The 25,884-nt window shown below is 41.4% G+C and overlaps 1 protein-coding gene across 1 annotated transcript in view; it reads left to right on the forward strand.

Moving 5' to 3' along the window:
* The window catches only part of CEP192 (centrosomal protein 192), a 192,224-nt gene that overhangs the window by 74,539 nt on the left and 91,801 nt on the right, over positions 1-25,884 (forward strand). The window contains exons 17-28 of the mRNA XM_084619054.1: positions 1,882-2,012; positions 7,036-8,125; positions 8,224-8,350; positions 9,825-9,999; positions 13,343-14,243; positions 16,913-17,061; positions 19,380-19,610; positions 22,630-22,755; positions 23,199-23,342; positions 23,935-23,998; positions 24,358-24,497; positions 24,607-24,699. Coding sequence (XP_084475180.1) covers positions 1,882-2,012; positions 7,036-8,125; positions 8,224-8,350; positions 9,825-9,999; positions 13,343-14,243; positions 16,913-17,061; positions 19,380-19,610; positions 22,630-22,755; positions 23,199-23,342; positions 23,935-23,998; positions 24,358-24,497; positions 24,607-24,699 — 3,371 coding nt within the window. The remainder of the gene's footprint in view (positions 1-1,881; positions 2,013-7,035; positions 8,126-8,223; positions 8,351-9,824; positions 10,000-13,342; positions 14,244-16,912; positions 17,062-19,379; positions 19,611-22,629; positions 22,756-23,198; positions 23,343-23,934; positions 23,999-24,357; positions 24,498-24,606; positions 24,700-25,884) is intronic.

Genomic DNA, 25,884 nt, shown 5'->3' on the forward strand with positions numbered 1-25,884 from the left:
TTCCGGGTACTGAAGTTAAGCGGACTGGTCTGTAATTCTCTGGGTTGTCCTTATTCCCCTTATGATAGATGGGCACTGTATTTGCCCTCTTGTAGTCCTCTGGAATCTCTTCTGTATTCCATGAGTTTTTGAAGATAATTCCTAATGGCTCAGATATCTTCTCGGTTGGTTCCTTGAGTATTCTAGGATGTATTTCATCAGGCCTTGCTGGCTTGAAGACATCTAATTTGTCTAGGTAATTTTTAACTTGTTCTTTCCCTATTTTAGCCTCAGATCCTACCTCATTTTCACTGGTGTTCAGTAGGTTAGCTGTCCAGTCATTACTAACCTTTTTGGTGAAAACTGAAACAAAAAAGTCATTTAGCATTTCTGCTACTTCCACATTTTTCTGTTATTGTTTCCCCTTCCAATTGCGTAAATGGCCTGTCCTGTCGTTGGTTTTCCTCTTGCTTCTAATGTTTCTAGAATGTTTCCTTGTTACCCTTTGTCTTTAGCAAGTTTAATCTCATTTTGTGCCTTGGTCTTTCCAATTTTGTCCCTACATGCTTGTGGTGTTTATATTCATCCTTCATAATTTGATCTCGTTTCTACTTTCTGTATGACTTTCTTTTGAGTTTCAAATTGAACATCTCCTGGTTAAGCCAGGGTGGTCTCTTGCCATACTTCCTGTCTTTCGTACACAGTGGGATAGTTTGCTCTTGTGCCATTAATAATGTCTCTTTAAAAAACTGCTAGTTCTCTTGAGCTGTTTTTTCCCTTAGACTTGCTTCCCATGGGATCTTACCTACCAACTCCCCAAGTTTGCTGAAGTCTGCTTTCTTGAAATCCATTATCTGCATCATTCTGTTTTTCTTCCTACCATTCGTTAGAATCATGAATTCTATCATTTCATGATCACTTTGACCCAAGCTGCCTTCCACTTTCAAGTTCTCAACTAGCTCCTCCTATTTGTCAAAATCAAATCTAAAAGAGCCTCCCCCACCCCCTCCCAGTTGCTTTCTGCACCTTCTGAAATAAAAAAATTTCCAGTGGACTCCAAGAACTTGTTGGATAATCTGTGTCCTGCCATCAGCTTGTTTCCTAGGTGAAAGAAGCTGTTTCCTTGTGTTACCTGATATACCAGACCAATCCTTTGATCTTACCCATAAAGAGAATACCCTTGTGCTGATTTTCCTATAGGTTTCCTTGTAGATTTCACCATCTGGCACCTGGTATCTGGTTTGGTATGCAAATAGGCATCTATTGTATGTCATACAATACACACCTGACCAGACAAATAACTGCAAAAGAAGTGTAGAGGGATGGGTGTGAAGCTAGGGATGGTGGCATCGGAGGGGTGGAGGTTTTGGTGAGAATGGTTGTGGCAGGGCGAGAGGATGGGGATGGAGGGAAGGGCGGGGTTGGGACAAATGGCTCCAAAGGTGAGGAGAAGGCAGAAGAGTGTGGATGTAAGCTCTGGATTAATGCTGGTGGAAGGAAGGGTTGATGCTATGGGGGGAGTGGCAAATGGGTGAGAGGAAAAAAATAAATTTGATAAATGCTGTGTAAGTTATGTTTTTGTAACCCCCGTCAGGAAGTTTGGTGCCTTTCCCTTCTGAGGAGGAGGAAAAGTGAGCAGCAGAGTTCTGGCATTGGTACATTGTGGGCGGGGGGGGGGGCCAGGAATGCTTTTGCAGCCCCCCTAATGAAACTGGAGTTTGTAAAAAGGGCTGTTGCCCCAACAGGCCTCACTGTTTGGATTTGCAAAGGAAGACACAAGGTCCTAATGATCACTGCTTTTAGCAGAACTTGAGGGGTGGGGTGGGCACATCCCAAGAATATGGGTATTTAAACAGTTTATCAGTAACTGCTACTTAACCCTCTTTTTCTCTGTTTTTATAGAAGTCATAGAAGTGCACACAAAGGAACACCCAGACTCTGTGTCAGCCACATTCACTGTTGATGAAATGGAGACTACAGCGGGAATAAATAAAAGCATAAATATGCAAACTGCTACTGAAAGTAAAATAGAGGTATCTCCATGTATTTATAATATGAAAGTATAAGAAAAACTCAATTCATCTGAGGTGTGACTATTAATTAAAATTAATAAGGTATCAAATGTGAACTTTCACAACGAGCCATTGCATTTTTTCTTTCTGTAAAGTAGATCATGTCAGATGATGCTGATCTGCTCTAGAACAGCAACAATCTCTGACTCTGTTCAGGATCCTTTCATACTAAAGAAGCTGCCTCTTGATCGCCATCTTATTTTTCTCCCACTCCCGAACTATCTGAGATTTCTTAATATGTTGACTCTTTGGTGGATGGGGAAACAGTCTTTAGTCTCTGCTATCTAGAGCTTGAGTTTCAAAATTGAAAGGCATGTCTTGCCTCAAATACATTTTCTAAAGAAAACTTTGGTCGTTAGCAGCTCAACAAAGTTGTTTTGGCGTTTAGCAATGAAAAACCAAAATAAGTTTGATCTTGAAAATAGCTAACTTTGTATTTCTTAATCTCGGGGCTCTTACCTTTTAATCTGGTGAGGCAAGATTTATCCCCCCTGTACATAGAAACGGTCACTTGGTGGAATTGGTGTATTAGGAATTAAATCGTCCTGTTGGCAACTTACCTTCCGAGAGTTCAGGGTGTGTTGGCGGACACTTTCAGCAGGCATTTCACCATTGATCATGAGTGGGAGCTGCATGATTTGGTAGGGACCTCCCTTTGCTCAGTAGGGACCTCCCTTCTGGGTTCTATTAGTCTCCCAAATGAATAGGAAATGCAACAACTACTGTTCCAGGGAAGCTCTAGGTCTAAACTCTCAAGGCAATGCTCTCCTTCTTCCCTGGTCAGGACAGCTGAAATAGGCCTCTCTTCCCTTACTGCTCCTATTCAGTTCTATAGAAATTTGACAGAACAGGGACAAGTCATCCTCATCACTCAGTTGTCCCAGACAATTTTGATTCCCAGTTCTCCTTTTAATATCATTTCATCCTTCAATCAGCATCCAGTCCTTTTGCAATCTCTTGATGCGGGGAAGAACAGGATCAGACAGCCTGACCCTAGAATGTTTAATCTCATGGCTTGGTTTTTGAATGGGTATCAACCTTAGAATATTCCGGCTCTGAAACTGTATAAAGGTAGAAAAGATTCCAATAGGAAATGCTGTTCAGCTGAGTGGAAGTGGGCACAGCTGAAACGTGCATCTCCTGAGTCAGCAGATAGCACAAAGTAAGGTGAATATGTTTTCTCTCAAGATGACTGGGCTGTCCTTCAGTTCTGTATGAGTCCACCTGGCAGCAATCAGGGTGTGCTGCCCACCATGTAATGGAGTTGCACCCAGTCCAGTAAGGGGTTGTCACTGACTGCCCTGTAACGATGAGTGCTTCTGTGCTATGCAGATTTGGCATAGATCCCTGGCACCAGCAGTCTGCTGACCGTACAGTGACCTCACTTCGGCTTCCATCAGGCTTTTTATTTCTTGCAGAGTGACACCAATAGTCCTTCCAGTCCTGATTCTCGCCAAAATCATCTCCCCTTTAGTATCCAGTCCTTCACTGGACCCTCACAGAAGTTATCCAGTTTACTGTTTCCAAAGAGACAGAATGTATTATGCATCCATTCCTGTTAATTTGGCTGCAGACCCACAATTTGGTTTAATACACAGCACTGAGATGGCTTTATAATAAAACAAAAATAAGTGTATTAACAAAGAACGTAGGTTTAAGTGATTACAAGGAAGAGTGAAAGAGGGAGGAAAGGTTACAAGTGAAACAAAACATGTTTTCTAGTGACTAAATCTTAATTCTAGCAAGTTACAATACTTAAGCAGTTTCCTTACTTATATTGTTATCAGCATCCCTCCTACTCTAGACCAGAGGACCCAACTTTCATTGATATGAAGGATGCTGCACCCTTCATCCCTTCAGTGATGGATGACAAAATGGCTTTTTGCCTTTGCTGATACCTTCCCAGATCATTGACCCTGTTTCAAGAGATAAGAAGGCTTCCTGGGGGTGCAGTCTCCATCCCCCATTGATATTAAGTGGTCATCTTCCCCCACTTGTTTACCTGGTGGCTTTGTTGACCTTGCATGTAAATCTGCTTTTCATGGTCTCTGGTCACACTTTGCTTAATTTACATTGGAGACAGTCAAACCTGCCAAACAACATTCCTTTGTCTGGGATAGGCTAGGCTTAGGCATTGCCTGTCAAATACTTTAAGACCATATTTCCAGCTCACAGCTATAATTCTTTATACACTGCCTATATATACATAACACAGTATTAATAATGACTAGCATATTATCAGTTTGCATATGAAACATTACATGACACCTTTTTAGGTACAGATTATGAGAGCAGTGAGTTGGGGCAATGAGTGTATCAGGCCTGCTTCAAGTTATGTTGTGGTGTGCCCTTTGCCAGTTTGCAGAGGGGCTACCTGCGTCACATACTTATCAATGAAAGTTGCATTCCTTTTGGCCTCACCACAGCCAGAAGTGTAGGTGAGCCTGGAACTCTAATGATGGATTCACCATCCATTCGATTAGGACAAAATCTCATTATGACTACATCTGAATTTCGCCCCCAATCTACTTTCGGAGTTCTGCTTAAACCAGTCAGTCCACTTACCTGTGTCTTTTTTCTGAAACCAGATGGATCTGAGGAGGAGAAGAGACTTTCATTTCCTCCTGAAGTAATGTAATGAGCATTGACTTTTTACCTAAACAGGTCAGAATCAATCAGAAAATCACCTAGACAGTTTTGTGCCATAGCAGAACAACTCTAAGGTCAAGCTGTATCTTCCCAGAGGCTATTTAAATGGATATCTGGCTATTTCTTACTTTGCTGCAAGCTGTGACATCTTTCTCCCCTTATCTGGTAAGGGCTCATTCTATAAGAGCAGAAGCAACATCAGGGTCATTGCTTCAGGATATAGCTTCTTGATGATTTCAAGGCAGCTATGTGGAGTTCCATCCACACATTCATAAGACATTATGCTCTTGTACTGGACTTCTATATTGACTCCTCCTTTGGGACAGCAGTCTGTCAAAAAGTTCTGCTGCCTGCATCCTGCCATCCTTCTGCTACTTTAATACTGCTTCAGCCACCCACAGTGTAATTATACATAGGAAACAGCACTCAAAGAAGAGAAAGGTACTTACCTTATAGTAACTGGAGATTCTTCGAGATGTGTGGTCCCTGTCTGTATTCCACTACCCACCCTCCTTCCCCTATGCCTCCAATCATTCCTGAATTCACTGTAGAGAAGGTACTGGAGGAGGCAGTTGGTCTACTCTGCCCTTTATACTTTGTTTGAAGCATGAGGAGAGCAAGGGTGCACCTGTGGACCAATGGACACTGCTTGCAAGAATTCTCTGTTTCCAGGTACTTGAAGTGAATATGCACCTACAATCAAATACAGACAATGATCACCCACTTCCCAAGAACCTCCAGTAAGGTAAGTAACTTTCTTTCAGGCAGGACAAGAGGTATAAAGAGGCCTGATGGTGAGCAGTATGTATTCAGAAATTGGCTTCAGTTAGGGCTCTCTCTTTATCCAGAGATTATCTCTCTTTATCATGGCTGTAGCCTCTCCTCTCTTCCTTGTAAACTGGCATGTTTCTGTCCCAGTCTCCATTATCTTAGTACCGGTTTCTTATGTTGAATTCATAGGAGGCACAGAGAGGATGTTCTTCAACTGTGGTGGCTTCTGTACTAATTCTTATAAAATTTGCCGGCTTGTTGCTTTCATTAGCTCTTTTCTAGACACTTTCTGAAACTCTTGTGAAGTATGGATCTAACTTCTTATGGTATTGATTTTTATAAACAAACTAAATGATGTTTGTGCCTTATAATATATTCCAAGTCATTTACAAGTCACTTGCAAAATTTAACACTCCTGTAGGCAGTGATGAGCTTCCAAAATCTTAACGGGTTCCCTTCTCACCCCACGAGAGGGCTGTTGCCCACCCCTGTCCCCCAGGATCCCTGCCCCATCCACCCCCCTCCCCTGTCGCCTGACTGCCCCCAGAACTGGGCAGGAGGGTCTTGTGGGCCACCGTAGTGGGTGCCCACCCCTAAGAGCCAGAGGCACCTACTGGGGGGCGAGGTGGGGAGTCCCGGAGGTGCAAACCTGGGGCAGCTCCCAGAAAGTATCCGGCAGGTCACTCTGGTTCCTAGGGGTGGGGGAGCATAGCTGGGGGGGAGCAGGGGGAGTGGCCACTCCCCCACTGATCATATCAAAAGTGGCGCCTTAGGCACCGACTCCATGGGTGCTCCAGCCCTGGAGCACCCAAGGGGAAAATTTGGTGGGTACAGAGCACCCCGCGCCCAGCCCCAGCTCACCTCCACTCCGCCTCCTCTGCCTCCCCTGAATGCACCACCCTGCTCTGCTTCTCCCCCCCGCCCCCATTCCCGCAAATCAGCTGCTCGGCGGGAAGCCGGGGAGGGCTGAGAAGCAGGTGGCGGCTTCCTGCTGAGGCTGGCGGAGGTGAGCTGGAGTGGGGAGTGGTTCCCCTGCCTCCCTCTCCCCCCCCGCCCCGGTTACCTGCTGCGGTGCTGGCGGCCCTCCTCCCGCCCCCCTGCCCCAGCTCATCTCTGCCTCCCTGGGCCTGAGCTGGAAGCCGCGACCTGCTTCTCAGCCTGCCCTGACTTTGTGTGCGCGAACAACTGATTTGCGGGAAGCCTGGTGGGGGCGGAGAAGCAGAGTGGGGCAGCGTGTTCAGGAGAGCAGGCGGAGGCAAGCTGGGGCCGGGGGTAGGGTGGGGAGCTGCTGGTGGGTGCTCTGCACCCACCAAATTTTCCCCTTGGGTGCTCCATGGCTGGAGCAGCCATGGAGTTGACGCCTAAGGCGCCACTTTTGGCCGGTTAAATTTAGAAGCCCTTTTAGAACCGGTTGCCCCTCGTGGAACAACCGGTTCTAAAAGGGCTTCTAAATTTAACTACCAGTTCTAACTAACCGGTGCGACTGTGCCTGTAGGAGGCTAAGGCTGAGTTATTTTTAACTAAAATTTGGGTTAAGCTTGTATTTAACTTTATTTCATTTTAGGAAAGACTTGATAAGAGCAAATTTGAAGACAAGCTGCCTGATTACACAGATCCTATCCTGAGCATAAGCACAATTGCTTCAGCTATTGCTAATGCATCTGCTAGTGCTGATCCTTTCCAATTAGCTGCTATGATAATGGCGCTTTCAAATAAAAGTAGAGAGAAACCCTTGCTTCCTGAAGCTGATAAAGATACAGACCTCTCCTTTATTAATCAGCCTTTATCCAGCAATAAAGAAAAGCATAATGCTTTTAATATAGAGAAATATCTTAAAAAGACTGAAGCGACTGGGCATGAAAGTGAGCCTGAAAACTTTACAAGATCTGATGTATCTGTCCATGACCTTATTTGGGATAGCTCTTTACCGTATACACATAAAAGTCAAGATACTCAGGCAGCAGACTTGCTAGATAGTAATCTTCTTATGAAGCAACAAGGAGGGAAATGGTTTCTGGACTTTACAGAAAGCTTTTATGAAGAAAATGGCACCCAGGATTCCTCTTGTGCATCTAACTTTCCTGAGAATAGGAAGAAAACTGTAAACAGGGCTGAGCATTCAGAAAAATCATCTGATTTGATAACTGGTAAACATCCACAGCCAAAGAGAACTAGCCTTACTTCAAATGTACTAGATACAGAAAAGATATCTAGTGAAAATGAGACACAAGGATTTTTGAAAGTTCCTGCAACAGAAAAGGAGATGGTGTATATAGGCAAAGGTGCTTCATTAAAGCAATTTGCTAGCCAAACCAATAGCCTCACAAACTCACATATTAACTATTCCAGTGAAAATAAAGAAACAGCTCATCTGGTGATGAACAACATTGTTCCTAGATCAAGTAATGACTCAGTGAAGAGAGCAACTACAGAAAGCACAGTGTCAACCAACAGCTTAAAACTTGTCCAGCAGCCTACTATGCCATTACCTATAAGTCATACCAAAGCAAAATCTACACAGAAACTGAGCAAAGATGAAGAGAGACAAGGTGGAAACATGCAAAAAAGAATCAGGGAGGCTAGTGCTACTTGCAATAATTTTGTAAAACACGTGACTTTTGAAAAGCCTTCTGTGACTTCCCCAAAAAGTATTGGTAAGTAAATGTATAGCTTCCATCCATTTCCTGAATGGCCTGTTTTGAAAATAATCTTGTTATTTTAATTGTGCTTCAAGGGGTTATTCTGTTAACAGATCAGAAACCCACGTCTTCTGAATGTGATTTACAATCTTCAGAGGATGAACAATATAGCTTCAGACCCTCAACTTCACCACTAATTCATTCTTCTCCCAGCGAAGCTTCTGGAACAACTCTTTCAGGGTAAACTTTTTTGATGGGGGAGTGGAGAACTAACATTTCTATATACCCCTATTTATGCTATATTTTGAGATGCCTACCTGAAAAGGTAATGCCTGAACTCAATTTATTGTAGGCTCTTGTTTCAGTAATGTCTAACTCTAGTATCCCTCAGTTATAAGTATCGGTAGTTTTTTTTTTTCAAATATGCAAGTGACAGGAGCCTTGAGCAATAGTTGGCTTCATGTATTTCCCTGCTGGTTTGAGCAGAAGATCTCTGCTTCAGATACCAGCTTTAATTGTTTTGTGGCATTGAGATGAATGTGGCAGTTCACACTTCTCACAGGTATTTTTTTCCAGGCTAACTCAAGCAGACATCACTGGATTGGTTGTAGTTTGTGGGCTTTTAAAGTTTTATTTGCAACCATAAGGGCTGGAAGTTTTTTTTTTAAATGACAGCTCCAGGTTCTAACAATTGTGAAATTTAATTGGGATTGTAGGCCTGGACCTGTAATACCGATGTTTAATTTGGCCCTGGTGAATATATAGTCGTAAATTAATATCCTGACTCATACCTCATGATGATAAATGGAACATGGCCCCCTCAACAAAACAAGTATGACACCCTTACCCTAATTTTCATGTTTTCAGTTACTCTTAAACAGTAACTTTTGTTTAGAATTAAAATGTTGTACATGCTGTTAATTTTCAGAATTATGCGGCATGCAGCTTTCTTCCAGAAGCTAGTACACAATTTTGGATGAATAATCTATTTTATGCTGCTTATGTATTACAAGCTGTAAAATGTATAGCTTTGGGGTATCTTGATAAATAATAGTATGATAAAATTATAGGTGACTCCTTTATATAAAAGCTTTCATAGTTGCCCCTCCCTAGAACTCTGGAAGGGTGTTCTCCATGCAGAAAATGTACATTTTGGGTATGAAGTAAAAAGAGATGTTGGATGCTTTTTGGGAAAAATATCTACTCCTGTTGATCTGGATGTTGAGAAACGCCATATGGTGTTAAACATAACTGAAGAAATACAAACCTGCTTACAGTGAAGCCCTCTTCATGCCATAGCAGTTTACTTTTTAGTTTTAGATGCTTAGACCATTTCCATAACCATAGTATCAGTGCGCCCAAGCTTCAGTTTTATGGCTCAAGATGTGTTCTTGGCACCCCAAATGTAGATCCTATTGAAATTGGGGAATTGTGCATGCATGTCCAAGGACAGATTTTGGTCTGTTAACAGAAATCATAAGAAACAGAAGTTTTACTATTTAGAATCCTAGTGTTGATTTAGGTATCTTTTGGTGGTTGACCTATCCAGTTATTTTTCAGCAGTAAATAGTCTACAGATTGAATTGAACAAAGCAGCTAATTAAGATAATTGAATACCTAAAAAAGTGGTTTCTAACATTTAAATTTTGATTTTGGTGGGGATGAAGTGTGAACATACAAGTTAATATTGACATACTTTGCATTTCCTCCTCAGATCTGAAGCGGATTCTCCTTGCACAGCACCTTCTTTTCAGACATCTGCCTGTAATGATAGTACCTTAACTCAGTCAGTATGCTCAAATCCTAGCATGAGTCGACTGACGTATGTCTCTGCAACTGACAATACCCTTAAGAATATAGCCATCATACCTAGTGCAGCGAGATGTGAGGTAAGATAGTCTTGATCTCTATCATGTATGTACAAGTATTTCTAAAAAAAAAAAAATCATTAAATTGTCTTTGAAATACTGAACATTTTTGACTGTCTGCAGTTTAACGTTTGACAGGGGCTTTAAAATATAACTTGAATGAAAAGTTTGTGGCAATTTTTATTTAAGTGAGTAGTTACCTTTTCCGGAATCAATTTATCTTTAAAATTGACTTGTTGAAAGAGTTACCCTTTTTTTGCCTCTACATTCATTAAAGGAAGCATGAGGCTTTTCCAGTTTTTTTTTTTTTTTACACTGGGGAAATATCAGGTCTTGACTTACCTGTTGAGTGCCCTTCTGAGAGTGGAAAACATGAGAAGAGCTCAAAAGACTAAAACCTGAGCAGTTAAATGCGGAAGGTATTTTAGTTATTGTCTGAAATTGTTTTTGCTAATATCTATTTAATTCAAACTCTTACAAACACTTTGGGTAGATGGACACTGCGGTAAACCCCATGACACTGAGTCTCTGAGCCCAGGTCAGATGATTCAGACGCCTGGGGCTCAGGCTGCAGGGCTAGACAATTACAGTGTAGACATTTGGGCTTGGGCTGCAGCCTGGGCTCTGAAACCCTACCCCCTCGTGGGGTCTCCAGAGCCCAGACTCTAGCTTGAGCCTGAAAGTCTACACTGTAATTTTACAGCCACCATGAACCTCTCTCAGCTGATCTGGGCCAGCTGTGGCCATGCTGCTGGGTCTTGATTGTAGTGTAAACATACCTATAGAAGAGAAGTTCAGAGATTTAACACCCCGGATTTTTCAGTTGAAGACTGAGGATGCTCCAACTATAGTTTTCCAATCCTTTGAAAAAAATCTGTCAAAACCAGAAGAAAATTCTCGTTTTTTAAAGTTAAAAAACATTAAACAGCTTTTTAAAAATAAAACCAAAACACAACAAAAAATCAGATTTTCATATGAGTTATAAAGGCAAAACACACTTCCCCATTTGCCGGTTAACTTTGATACAGTTTCTTATTTCTTGAGTCTTTGAGCCTCTGTATGTGGGAACTACATTGAGCAAACGATGCATTGGCAGTGTTTCACAGCACAGTTTTGATTTATGTTAGACAATTTTTCTCTTAAATGTAAACTCTCTTCCATGTGTTTCCATAATTCTATTCCTTAAACCACTGTTCGGTAAAATCAGCTCATCTTGTCTGTGAGCAAGCATGCTTTTCAAGTGACTGCCCCAACAAAATATGAGTTATTTTGGTCCTTACCTCCTGGACTCCTGAAAGTATCAAAGTATTCAGTCAACACTGTGGTGTGAGAAACATTGATTTTGGTTGTAATTATGAATTTTTATCTAGTGTTCATCATGCTAAAGTCCACAGATATGCAACAATGGGTACTTCACCCTGTTCATAGCATGGGAGCAGAACCAGCCAGACATCAGAGGAATGCCTCACCTCCTGAAATTTTTGCCACTTTTATTTGTCTCCAAGGCAGGCTTATCCAATCCTCTCAGCTATAGAGCGTTTCTGATAGATGACAGACGTTGACTTCAAATTTCTAGCTAACAATTCAGCTAATTTGTAATCATGTCCCAGGCCTGTACTTGGCTCTTAGGAAGTTTTTCCTCCCTGCTCAGTTCTCTCTTCTCAGGTCCTTCCCTGGCTGGTGCTGCTTCAGGGTGAGAGCTAAGCTGAGAGCCACAGATAAAAGGAAAAGTCTGTGTCCCCTTGCTCTTCCTCTTCTTAAGTGTCTTAAGTGTCTTGAAGCTTGGCCTTCTCTGTGGGCAAAATATAGTTTCCATTTAGAAGCCTGGTTTAGGCAGGGTCACTCTAACCCCATCTCCTGGCCAAGAAGGGAGTTCGGCAGGGTTAGAAAAGCCAACTTCAGTGCAAGCAGCGCCTTCGCCCCATCTTTGAAGGGATTGATGCCAAAGGGCAGCACACCAGATGGAAGATTGCAAAATCCCTGGAGCCCACACCAGCAGTCATGCTCTTGATTGCAAAGCTCAATTGCCTCCTCCCCTCTCTTATCAGGCTGCGGTGGACAACAGTGGACGCAGCATGAGCACTGCCAGCACCAGAAAGTACAGTAAGGGATTTTTGGGTCCAGCTATCTATTTGCTGACACCTCTGTCAGAAGTCTCCCAAGGGTCCCTACTCATATTCCAAGATGGGGGCTTAATATTCAGTTAAGGTGGAAGTGGCCTATATTCAACAGTTGACAAAAAGGGGAGAAGAACTTGAATATTCACCCCTTCTTATCAACTGTTGAGAATAGGCCACTTACACCTTAATTGAATTGGCCTTGATAGCACTGACCCCACCGCACCACTTAGTAAGGCAACTCCATCTTTTCATGTGCTGTAATATTTATACTGCTTACTGTTAGTGTCTAAGGTGCCACAAGGAACGAGTTGTTTTTGCTGATACAGATTAACATGGGCTACCCCTCTGAAAAGTGATCATCCAGAGTCAGATAAAAAACTGACATTTAAAGATTCAGGTTTATTTAGTTAGGGGAACCTATCCCTTGCTCTACAGTAGAAGAAACTTTGGGATATTTATTTATTTATTTTTATTTAATTAATTTAGAAATGCAGTTAGCACAATATATACTTGAGGAAAGTGGGATGGAGTTACACTAGCCATGGAAGCTAACTTAACTGGTGGGAACTTGAGGAAGTGGGGCATTCCTCAGCAACTTACAGGTGTAGTTTTGTCCCCAAGTTCGAAGCAGGTGGAAGCACCTACTGTAATTGATCTGTGGACCTTATTACTAGAAGAAAGGCAACTTTCAGAAATTTGGTTAAACCTTATTATGTCAAATGGCCCTGTAGATCCTTCCAAGCAAAGATTCCTGATCCACTTTTTGGTATGTACCAATGTAAACCCTAATTGTTTTCCTATAATTAGGTTAGGCAGAATTCAATGTTTACTTTTTATAATTTTGATAGTTAATATTAATGGTTACTTTAAGCTTTTCCTCTCCCCCTCAATTTTTATCTATTTTTAAATTTTCATAGTGGCAGGAAATTATGGTGAGGATATCAGACAACTATTTAATAACAGTAGATGATGATATTCAAAGTCAGCTTTATAACAGTTAAAACAGTGTCAACATCATATGTCAAAATATATAAAGTAAATATCCTTATACTCTAGTTTTCAAGCAGCATTTTTCTTTCTATGCCTATCCGTAAATTTTGATTTAGGGATGGAAATATTTTTTTCATCAGTTTATGTACAGTGAAATTAACATTTACTGACCTTTATGGATAAAAATCTCATCCTTCCAAGCCTGCCTATAACTTGTAATATTAATGTGTGATATTTAACAACTTCTGTTCTAGAGTAATAATGCTAGTGAGTTGAGCACAACAATAATTCGAGCCAGTCCAACTCCATTAGTAGAACAGACTACTGAAAAACCTGAAGACTTCTCATGGCAAAGAAATAGAAGAGGAACATCATTAAACACTAGTCAGAGAAACGTGAATAAGAAATCAGAAGCAAGTGATTCTACAGGTACTAGCAACAAACTTGAAGATTCAGTACCTAACCATAAATTGTCCAGAGAGTGTTTGCCAAGAAGTGAAAATGAGTTTACATCTAGTCTTCCAAACACAACATCCAGTCAGAACGAAATGGGACATGTTAATCCAGCTTTACCAAGCAAGTCATGTGTCCTTCAGCCATTATCTGTTAATGTCGATACACCTGTAGCTTGGCAGAATCATACAAACAAAACAAAGAAGCCAGGTTTATCCTTTTCAAATATGGTACCCGCATACAGTGCATTAGGTGTTTATATTCCATTAAATCAAAACACGTGTGGTGAACAGTATATTCCTATTTCAAGTTTCAAATCCCATGGATCTGCCTCCGAGACTCAGACAGTGTCTTCTGCAATTCCCACACTACTTACTGGACGCTCACTTACAACAACAGCATTTGCTCAACAATACCTGGGAAACATGCAATCAAGTGGAAGTGTTGCTTTGCCTCAGTATGGTGGCAGCTGCACCGGTTGTTGTCTTCCAGCAGGACTTCCTTTTTCTAGCATCCCAGCAGGACACATTCAGAATTCAGTTACAGTAGGAATTCCTTTAGGTCCGAGTGTTGGGCCTGGATTGTTGGGTACATCTTCCCTTTGTAATCCACACTCTGGTTCCTGGAACCCGAATATTTTAAGTACAGAATCGTATATTGGGCAATCTAATGGAAGTAAACGGTGGGAGCCATGTGGGTTTGGTAAGTTTTTTTTTTCTTTTCTAAATGTCGTAATTTTGTTTAAAATACTGTTACTGATCAAAACAGTTTAAAATGGTAAATCAAACTTAATTTACCCCAAGAAATAGAAACTTTCTGTGTTTCACTGGTATACAGCTACAGCTGTCATCTGGTTTGTTTCATATACACTGGTTTTATTCTTTCCATCTTTATTTAATTTTTGTATTAAATCAACATTTACTTAAATAGTATCCTTGAGACTCATACACTGTTTTAGTCATTAGAAATACTAGGTCCTAGCATTCTTCTTTCTAGAGGATTTGGTAGGATCTTTAGGGAATGTAAGTAGTGACATGATGCAAGAAACCTGTACTGCAGTTCTTCCTGTTTCCAGTTGAGTGATTCGGAGATGGTAAGTCACACGCCACCTAAAATCCAAGACTCTGCATCCTGTTCTTCTCCCACAGGACATTAAAAGTCCTGTAGTTCTTAGTTTTACCCTCGCTTGCTGTCACTGCTCACCTCAGCCAAATATTTTCCTCTCCCTCAAGCAAAAAATAAAGTCCTGACATCCCCTTTGAAGAAGAAAAAACTTTTGTCTTTCACTGTACTTTTCTCCTTTGCTATTGAAAGCAGGAAATGGGAGCTCCTGACTGTTTTTGCATACCTTCTGTTGTTTCTTGTTTCTGACCTGGCTCCTCTCTTAAAGAGCATTAGAGGCACATGAACACTCAACACTGAGGATATTTTAATCTCAAGCTCTTCCATTGTTTCTGTACGTCTTTTTCTGGTTATGTGCTTTCTGAGATGAGATGACCGAAACTAAACCCGGTACTCAAGGTCAGGATGTGCCATTGATTTACCTCTGGCTCTGCAACCCTTGCAGTATTGTTTACTTTAATACAGGCTAACAGTGACACTTTTGACTGTTGCTCCTGAATTGAGTAAATATCTTAATTGAGCTTGTTCACAATCCCTTGGTCACCTTCCTGAATAGTTAGTTAAACTTACTAGCCATTGATATAACTAGTTCAGTCCGTTCCTTCCAAAGTCCATCATGTAAGTCTTAGGCAGATGCACAAAGTGTTGATACATTCTGTTGTCCAGATTCCTGTCATTGTGAGGCTCTTTTAAAGCTATTCTACTCTGGTATGGAATTGGCTCACCTAAATTTTAACATCTCCGTAGTCACTCCCTTTTTCCATGAATTTAATTCGTTTATACTGATCTTAGTATAGACCTCTACCTTAATGTTACATTAATGGTGCTCATTTAATTTAATTTTCCTTTTAAGAATGGGAGAATAAGGTTAGATGGCTTCTAAATACAAGCATGTATTTCAGCTAAGGTAGCCCTAAAATAAAATTTATGGTTGTTGCAGGCATACAAAAAATGGCGATTTCAAACTATTTCAAACCTACTCGACTCGTAAACAGCTTTAGTGTTAAGTTCTGTTGTAATAGGAGAGGTTTTTCAATTTAATGACACAAACCAGTTTTTAATTTATGTAGTATTCCAGAACTTAGTTTAAAGAGTAGAAACCTAAAGTCAGCAGTCAGTTTTGTAATAAGTTATGACTTAAAGTAAATGAGCCTGTAAAGGAGCGGACTCACCCCTGCGGTGCCTCCTGCTGGTTGTTGGGAATTAGCTCTTTTTTCCAACCTGGAGCTCCCTCTACAGGCCGGTGATCCACCCAGCTCTGGCCCTCGTGTCCTTCACAGACCCTAGTGCCCCTTTCTCTGGGGTTCTGCCCCCTGGCAGTACTCCCACACTCTGCCTCTGGGTCTCCCCTTCCTGGGGAACCCGAACCCACTATCCCCACCTTGCCTAAGTCTGGGCTACTGTCAGTCATCACCAAGCCCCCGCTCCCTGGGGCAGACTGCAGTATAAAGGCCACTCATCATAGGCAAGGGGGTTGGGATCTGTTGCCTTCCTCTGCCTCCCAGTACCTCTATGGGCCTTGGACCAGGCCCTACAGCCTGGGGAGTTGCCAACCTGGAGCGCCCCTGCTCAGCCTGCTCCTTCCCCAACACTGCACCACCCTCAGTACCCTGTCAGGCAAGCAGCCAGGCCCTGCTCTCTCCCAGCCTGGAGAGAGACTGCTTGGGCCTCTGGCTCACAGCCTTTTTATACAGGCCAGTGGGGGCCTGATTGGGGCGTGGCCCAGCTGCTGCTGCTGCTTCCCCAATCAGCCAGCCACAGCCCTCTCTAGGGCTGCTTTTAACCCCTTTTATTTTAGTAGCAGGGTAGCCACCATGCTACAGAGCCTAATGAGTATTGTGATGCTGGATGCTTACAGAAACACCGCATTTCCTATAAGGTGTAGATAATGAACCCCTAGTTACTATTTGATGCAAAACCTTAAACTGCATAGAGTTCAGCTAGTACTGTTTTTTTTGTTGGCTCAAATAACTGTATTTGGCGCAGTTCTCTTAAACATCCTCATTTTTAAGAACACTAGAATCTTGAACGCTTAACTAAAATGCTCAAATTCGAGTTTATGGGGAAACATTCCCAGGAAATATCAGACCAGTGTTAGTAATGCTTGAAATGAGGGTGTATTTGTCAAGCCAGGTCATGAACTATTTTAACTCCATGACCAATTTGATAGTCTGGTTTAGTTACTTTTATCAGGGTGCTCATGATAAAAATTGTAGATACATATATTAATATATGGTTTTCTTTCATAGGACATGTGAGAGTACCAGAAGAGCTGAAGTTCCCTAATGCTTGTTGTGTAGGAATTGCATCACAAACTAATCTTGGTATTTTTAATCCAACTGAACGATGGTTGCAGGTCAGCATTGGAATATTCAGTATTTCAATTAATGGAGAAAAGGTAAGATTTTTCAGTATAGCTTTTAGTGTACAGTACAATATTTAAAGTGCTAGGGACAGTGACTATAGAGTCCTATGAACTCTTAAACTCTTTCTAAACTCGTCCCCTCCTGCAGTTTTAATGCATCAAAAACTTAAACTCCATTCCTTTCCTGCTATTATGACACAAATTCCAGTGGAAAAAAAGTTTTGTGGTTGGCTTCTTCCACACTAGTTGGTGCTTATTTTTTTTCCTTCTCTTAGCATGTAGCCTCTACTACCTTAGTAGCTTCTTATCAGCTATGAACTCATGATCCCAACTTAAATCCCTGCATGGTAGGTGGTGCAAACATCTACCTACCAAACTCACCAGAAATTTGTTGTTGCCACGTCTACAAATGTTGATATCTCTGGGGTGAAACTTCCAAAACATCTCACTGATGCATACTTTAAGAAGAGGCTGCGTAAGCTCAAATATCAAGAAGGTGAGATCTTTGACACCGAGAGAGAAAATGTGAGATAACAACAACACAAGGCAGATCAGAAGACAGTGGACTCGCAAATCCTGCCAATAATCAAGAAGGTGCCTCAGCTCCGTGGCTACCTGCATTCTGTATTTTCTCTCTCCAATGGAGTTTAGCCTCACAAATTGGTGTTCTAAATTTTCTGAAAACACATTAAAATTGGGGAAAAAACTGGAGGGCGAAAAAAAACAAAACAAAGAACAAAAGCTGGCTGATACTTAGTACAGCTTTAGCATTTGAAACCAGAACTGGTAAATATTTACATTAAGTTTTATGTAGCAGCTTACTCTTCTTGTGTACTCTGCTCTGGAACAGCCTTAAGATTTTTTTACTGTGTAAGCTATATTACTTCATTTTGTAAAACTAGTTTTTCATATACAAAGTTTATAGGAGTAGTGGAGAACAAACACAAATATGTTCATGTTGCAGGAAACTGAGGATGTAAAACATTCCTTCTTCTACAGTAACTCCTCTCTTAATGTTGTAGTTATGTTCCTGAAAAATGTGACTTTAAGCGAAACAATGTTAAACGAATCCAGTTTCCCTATGAGAATTAATGTAAATAGGGGGGTTAGGTTCCAGGGAAATTTTTTTCACCAGACAAAAAACGATATTTTTTTATATATATAATATACATACACAGTATAAGTTTCAAACAATTTAATACTATACACAGCAATGATTGTGAAGCTTGGTTGAGGTGGTGAAGTAAGAGGGTGGAATATTTCCCAGGTAAGACCTTACTGCTAAACGATGAACTGGCATTCGGCTGAGCCCTCAAGGGTTAACACGTTGTTAATGTAGCCTCACACTCTACAAGGCAGCACAAATGGAGGGAGGGGAGACAGCATGGCAGACAGACACACACCCTATGTGTGTGGGGGGGCGGCGGGGGAATGTGCATTGCCCTTTTAAGTACGCTGACACAACATTCTAAGTACATTGCCTTTAAAAAGATCAGGAAGGTGAGATAGCAGCTGCGGCCAGCTCTCTCTGTCCTGAGCTCTGTTGTGTCTCCCTCCTGCTCTATATGGAGAAGGGGTAAGCTGGGGTGGGGGTGGGGGAGCAGTAGGGGGGAGGGGGGACACCCTCACATTAGTCCCCCTCTTCCCCCCTCCCCTGTTCAGCAAGCAGGAGGCTCCCAGGAGCAGCTCCAAGGCAGAGGGCAGGAGCAGCACATGGCCATGTGGGGAGGAACAGCTGAACTGCTGGCAATTGGTAGCCTGCTGAGCGGCTGCTGCACAGGCAACTTAGGGGAACGGGGAGCTGATGCAGGGCTGCCGGTCCACCCTGGTTCCAAGCCCCCACCAGCTAGCTCCAACGGGCTGCTCTTCCTGCAAGCAGTGGACAAAGCAGGTGGCTGCCAAACAACATAAGGGAGCATTGCACAACTTTAAATGAGCATGTTCCTTAATTGATCAGCAACGTAACAATGAAACAACTTTAACTGGGACGACTTTAAGTGAGGAGTTACTGTACTTGTTCTGTACAGTCTTGTGTATATTACAATAAGCTACAGGCCCTGAGCAGGCCAGTGATCTTGGTTCTGTACAAACTGAGGGAAGGATTTTTCCAAAAACTGAAAATATAAAATTCAAATGATGCAACAGTTGGATGAGACAGACACATGCGGAAACGGGCAGGAGAAGGTAACATTAAAACGATTAAGCAAAAACATGATCAACAAGTATCAGTTTACCGCCTACCAAGCCGTTGTTAGATAGCTTTGTGGGCATCATCTTAGAGGTAAGTCTTAAGGGTGGAATACTTTGCCTTCTTTTACTTTTGCAGAAACTAACAAGGCTTATTTTTTTAGATGGATCCTCTGAAATATCAGTGTCTAGTGTTCAAGAACAAAACCATCATAGGACCTCATTCTACAGAAGAGCTGAAAATACTTTTCTTACCTTGTCATCCTGGAATCTTCCAGTGTGTCCTCAGTATTTCATCTTGGCCAGTTTCTGCAGATACTGAGACAATAGTCCAGGCAGAAGCTTTGGCAACTAGGGTAGTTTTGACAGCAGTTGCTGAAAATCCTAATCTCAAGGTAAGAAGCAGTTTGTTATATTGAACTGGTATATTCTTATGTGTTTGCTTTTTCTAAATAGTTAAAAACTATTTGGAGAGCTCAAGATTACTTTATTTTGAAAGGAGATGAGGATACTTCATGTAAATGACAAGGTACCCGAGGTATAAATTTTAACACAAAATACTTAGCAAAATTTATTTGCGGAAGGGCCCCTATATGGGGCATTGGAGACTACTGCTTCATAGGTAATTGGCATTTTGCCTATGCTAAGGGATGGTGCACAGTTTCTCATTTCATTTAGTCTTAATAGTTGGGTGGCTAAAATATGAGGAATAAGTAAGTTTTCTTATTTGAGTAATTGTACACAGAGATCCTCCTTTGGTGCACATACTCTTTTTGTGAGATTGGATTTTTTTGGCCGTGTGTGTGTGTGTGAGAGAGAGAAAGAGAGAACCATTCTTGTGCCGTAGATGCTCATATGTTCCCTCACTTGGGCCCTTTACCCTTCATCAAGCTGGTGGGTGGTTTCTCCTAACTTCTGAAGAAAACACTTGATCTAACCATTCATTCCTGTCTGTTTAATGCTGGGTTAAAACAAGGAGGCAAGCCTGGTTTTGAAAACAGAAAAACCTATTCTGAAGTCTCAATTGTGGCAAATTCTTGCTGTCTCAGGAGCTGATCAGTTTGTCCTCGGTTCTACTCTGTCACTAAAGTGTTCCTGTTGGAGTCTTTGTGAATTTGAGTGAGCAAGTCAGTTCCTTGACCCAGTTAAATTGTCACAAAATGGGTGACGTTTCTGGTTCTGTGATTCCAGTCCTAATGCCATGGGCATGCTTTCAAATATAGCTGCTCTAGCTTCGTATACTTGCCAGTTGGTCATGCTGCTCAAAGCTCTCTTGCCTGTCTCTGGAGTTACTAGTTCTCTTTTCCTCACCTGTTGCTTGGAAAGTAAGTTTGTAACCAGGAATAGTCTTTGGTTGCCACCATCACTCAGATTGGAGGGTAGTCATGACTAATTTGTTGCTTGGGGTACAATTCCAATGTGGCATAACTATGCTGATCAGGAGAATGTTCTGCTGCTTACTAGGAGTCATTTGTTAGTATACAACTTGCATCTTAAACTACGGAGAAGCCAAACACTGTCATATATTAATCAGGAACCAAAGAGCAGGGGATAGCGACAGAGGCTTGTTTAGTACTTTGTAAGCAAAGATCTGTTTTTTGTTTCTCTGAGCCAACTTTTCTGCCGAGGTTTTGAAATCCAGGATACAAGCAGCTGAGCTGTGGCTAGTACCACCTGGAAAAATGTGAAAAGATACAACTTCAGCACTTTCCTGTCTTTCTGCAGTGGGGAACTTCAAGGTGGATAAAAGCTTTCAAGTAAAATGTGGAGAGGATGGGGTGAGAATGAGAGGCAAGCTGCAGACTTTGCTGGCCCCTGAAAAACCTCTAATTCCCTCCTTGACTTTGACTTCCTGTGTTTGCCTTCAAAGATAAAGTGTGAATAGAATCATCCTGTGCTAACCCTAGATACCCACAAAGGGCCTTGCTTTGCTGGAAATGCTAAATCTCTATGGATACAAACTTACCCTTTCTGGTCTTCCCATCCTCTCCAGCTATACCTTTTTTATGTCATCAAAAAGATAGAAATCACTTAAGCAAAAAGATAATGCTTGATGTTGAGAAATTTTGAGCAGGTTTTTACTGTGCTCATAGATAGGAAGTCTAAAACTGCATATTTCATTCTTGGTAACCTTCAGAATCTGGTGAATAGATTCAAGTACCACATTGAAGATTATTGTTTTACAGGATTGTATGGATAAAGGCTTAGGGTCCAAGTGGCAATGCACGTTCCTCAAAGGGCCTGAAGCAGAGCTTTATGTTCTGAGTCGTCATTCAGAAGTGACTTATCTTGCGAAGTGTACACTCTGGTCTCCTTTGGTCATGCATTCTAGTTCTTAAATCATCCTGTCATGTTCTCTTTGAACTCTTGAGAGATTATCCGATGTCTGCTTCATTCATGTCTATTTGCTTAATCAGAGTGGGGAGTTACAAACACTCTACCTATGCCATCAAGATGGGGAACATGTTTGATCACTATTTCATTTCCAGGTAGTACTTTTCAAAATATTCACAAATGTGAGCATTGTCAGTCTCATTCATTAGAGAGCTTTTCTTTATCCTGTCTGCACCTGCTGATTGGAAGACTTCTTACCATGATCTGTACTGCACAGAATGACTCTAAGGAATTCTGTTGAAATAGAAATTATTTCTTATGTATCTCTTCAGCTTCTCAGAGATGGATAGCATCTCTTTATTGAAATAAAGGTTTTAAGGTCACTAATGGGTAGCTATTCAAAATGTAAGATTACATTAATAAGTTAATAAAAATCAAAATTTGCTCTTCTGTGAATACCTCAGTGCAGCATGTAACTTGGTTCAGTTCTTGATATTACCAGTACGTGAACATTATATGTATCCTTTCATTCCTGTTTAACAATCTTTTTAGCAGCCTATGAACAAATGTTCTTAGTGTAGTTCTCAGAAGGTTCAATTTTTGTTTCTTCCCTCAAACTGTCCTCCTGAGATCTCAACTGTAAATCAAGTGAGTCTTGAAGAAAGGATAATACTAAGTTTTTGATTATTTAAAGCTGATTTCATGAAGTGTTTATATCAAACATAACACACTTCTAAAATTAAACATCAGGTTTGTGTTCTCCGTGAGATGTGAATTCTGCATTTTTACTGAGCTGCTTCCACAATGCTGCTGTTAAATTCCTGTGTCCTGATGCCCAGCCTGTTCCACTACTGCTGGCCTTGTGTGCTTTACCCTGCCTACCCCATAGAAATAGATTCAGGCTCAAAGTGTGGGAGACAGTCCATCGGATGGTGCTGCTTGTTGGTGTCAAAGCCAACTTCTCACTTCTGACAGCAGGGGAACTGCACTGTATTGCTGGGTGCAGGGAAGCAGAGAGGTAACGTAGAAAAGCATGGTCCTTCCCTCAAATTTATAAAGGCTATATCTGTCTAATACCAGGTGGAAACAGGAAAGACAGATGGTTTAGATTTTGGTGACCTGTCATCTGGCAGCTGGAAGGCTCTCCCACTAAAACTAATCAACAAGACACATGCTTCTGTGCCCATCAGACTTATTATCAAAGCAGTAAGTACATTAAGTTATATATATCTAAAGGTGGAATCAGAGGACTGGAAGGGACCTCGAGAGGTCATCTAGTCCAATGCCCTGCACTCATGGCAGGACTAAGTGTTATCTAGACCATCCTGACAGGTGTTTGTCTAACCTGCTCTTAAAAATCTCCAATGATGGAATAAACTTTTCTGTAACACTGATTCTAGTGATCAATGTTGATAAGGATGAACTTGTCATGGGAGAATCATATTTTTAATGTATCTGTTATGGCTTTTTTCCTGTATTGCTAGGATATGTTTTCACAGAAGGGTAATTTTGAATGATCAATTCTGTGACACCCTCAAAGGCTATACCCATACCTAGAGATGTATCCTCAAAACTTCCATGTCTATAAATTACTTTTGAAAATATGGATCTTAATAATTTATTTTTAAAAAGCGGTTTCATTATGACAGAATGCTGTAGCGTGGCGTTGCTTCACATTTTCCAAGGAACCAGTTAATACTTCTATTGAATGTTCACCTCAAACTGATGCAATCTCTCAGCTAGCAGCTCCATCAGTTGTAAACCATGTGATACATGCAAGTTATGATGGACAAGTAAGTAGCTCATAGCAATATTAGTTTTTGCAATTGTTTCTCTAAAATGATTCTGGTTACAGATAACTGAATTCACATTAACTGTTTGTAAGAAGGGTAGTGATGTGATCAATATTGTTTTCTTGTTGAGTTCGTTTTGGTAGTGGGAGTGATCAGCCGGTAGTTTAACTGTAAGAGTGTTTTTGGGTGGTGGAGAGGGTAGGTAACTTTTATCTTCATAATTTAAAATATTAACTAAAAATCAAACTACTGGGATTTTCCAAGAAAGCAGATTCAAGATTATTCAGAGGTTTTACTTTACTGTTTAATTCCCTCTTACACTCCAGGTATACTAAGGGAAACCTGGATAGCTTCTCTGTATATTAGCTCACTTTAACTAAGAAACTATTTTTTTTGTAACCTATAAAAGGAGCCTTCATAGTAAAACGCTCTTTGGTTGTTTTGTCTTAGAAACACTGCTTTTCCGGATTTGAGTCTAGACATTTAAAGCTTCAGTATAATGAATGTCTTGTTCACACTGTCTATTGGACAGCTTAAAAGTTGAAATTTTCAGTAGATGTGTATAAAGTATCAAATATATTCCTTTTTTCAGGATCCTGAAAGCTTAGTAGTGTGGGTCCTGTTCCATGCACCAAAGAAGCAAATCTCTCTTTCAGGTATAGTAGTTTGACTTCCATTGTAACTACTTTTGTGTGTTACAAGTTTCCTTTAGGACTAAAAGGATAAGTCACTAATGTAGATGAAACATTTCAGTAGCTTTTTTGCTTTGGTGCCCTAATCTGTGTACGTCCATCCTGGCATTGACAGATCCGTTTTAATACTTGAATATTGTGAAATTAAATACTCAAAATAAAAGTACAGTTCTAACTTAAGTAATTAAGGCCCCTATTACCATAATAACCACTTCAAAATAAAATACTGAGCTTCAAGTTGGTTTTTAGTGCAGGCATCAAACTTTAAGAATTTTGCAGGTAAAAAATGCTTGACACTCTTGTTGAATTTAAAATCCTTCTAGATATCTTGGGTCCGGCAGATGAGTTCTTAGCAAGAGTTGATGTAGAGGTTGACAGTCCAGGGCCTACTAGTGTGATAAAAAGTATTCCCCTCAGAGCAAGAGCTGGAACAGCTAGGATACATGCTCCGAAGGACTTACAGGTATGCTACAAAAAATTATAAATTAAGTATACTTTAGCTTCTTTGCTTTTGGTAGTTCTGCATTCTTTGTTGTAAAATGCAACCACTTTTTTTGTTTGTTTTTTTTAAGGCCATGTGTTTGTCTGCTAGTGTGGGTTCTTCAGCCAAGCAGCAACTGCCTTTAAAGAATGCTGGAAATATTGAAGTCTATTTAAAAATTAAGGTAGGGAGACTTCTTACTTTTCTAAATAGTGATCTTAAAATCATTGGTTTTGTGCTGCCCACATTGCATTGAAATTAGAGCTGGCCTCTGGAAGCCCCACAAACCTTGCAGTCCGGCTGTGTCTCTGGTTTTTTGGAGGGACTGTAGCTGGCAAGGGTGTCCTCCATACTATTATTTTTTTAAGTAAAGTTTCCTGCCGCTTTGTTAGAAGAAGCCTTGAAAATTAAATCATTCACTAGGGTTGGAAGTTTATTGTAGTGGTTTTTGTTCCCTGAAAGTCATAGGCTATTCAGTCACTTCTATAATTGCGTATGTGTGGCTTTGTGAGTATGTCAGTACTAAATAGCAAATTTTGTGAGTTTGCAGCTGTAGGTGGTACAGCTCTGCAGGTGGTACAGAGGCTCTGCGTGTCCAGTGTAGGGTTGATTCACTGCATCACACAATCAGGACTCTGAGTTGGGCCAGGCAACCACAATTAGGGACTCCAGCCCTCTGGTTGGAGCGGAGCAAGTGAAAAGTCTGTAGCTCTTAGCCTCCTGACTGGGGCTGACCATAACATGGCCCTCGGGCGAGGCAGAGCAAACAAAAACTTATATCAGCGATCCCTGACGGTAATGCGTAGTTGCAAGTGCAGGGTGGGGATAAGGGCAGGGCAACCTGGTCCAACCCAGGGCCCTAAGAAGCCGATGATCACCTTATTAAGGGTCAAGTGGCGGCTCCCAATGTGTTCCCTGCATCACTTCCTACCCTTAAGTCTCTTGCAGGGTTGTCCTCCACAGGCTGTGGCTTGGCATCTCTGTTTGCCTCTGTCAATAGGGGATCTCCCATAGTGTAGTCAGGGATACCCTACTTTGCAGTCTGGAGATCTGACAGTACTTCAGAAGGAGTTGGCAGTGCATGTCCATTCTCCTCCTCAGCCAGCTCAGAATGGAGAGAGCTGCTTCCTTTTTATACACTTCCTCCACCAGAATCATGTGCAGCAATGTTGAGGGTCATGGCCCCTTGGGCCTACAGTGAGTGGTGAACTCCTGCTTGCCCAGTCCAGGATTGATACATTCTGTCATACCACTCACACTATGCTTCAAGTTTCTTGCCCAGTTAATTTCTGCAAGTGAGTCTGCTTTTTGTGCTCAGCACCCAGTATAGTCTCTCAGTATAGAAGGTGGGTTATCTACAGGAGTTGCA

This window comes from Lepidochelys olivacea (assembly GCF_965140295.1).
Source record: "Lepidochelys olivacea isolate rLepOli2 genome assembly, chromosome: 2".
Taxonomy (NCBI): Eukaryota; Metazoa; Chordata; order Testudines; family Cheloniidae; genus Lepidochelys; species Lepidochelys olivacea.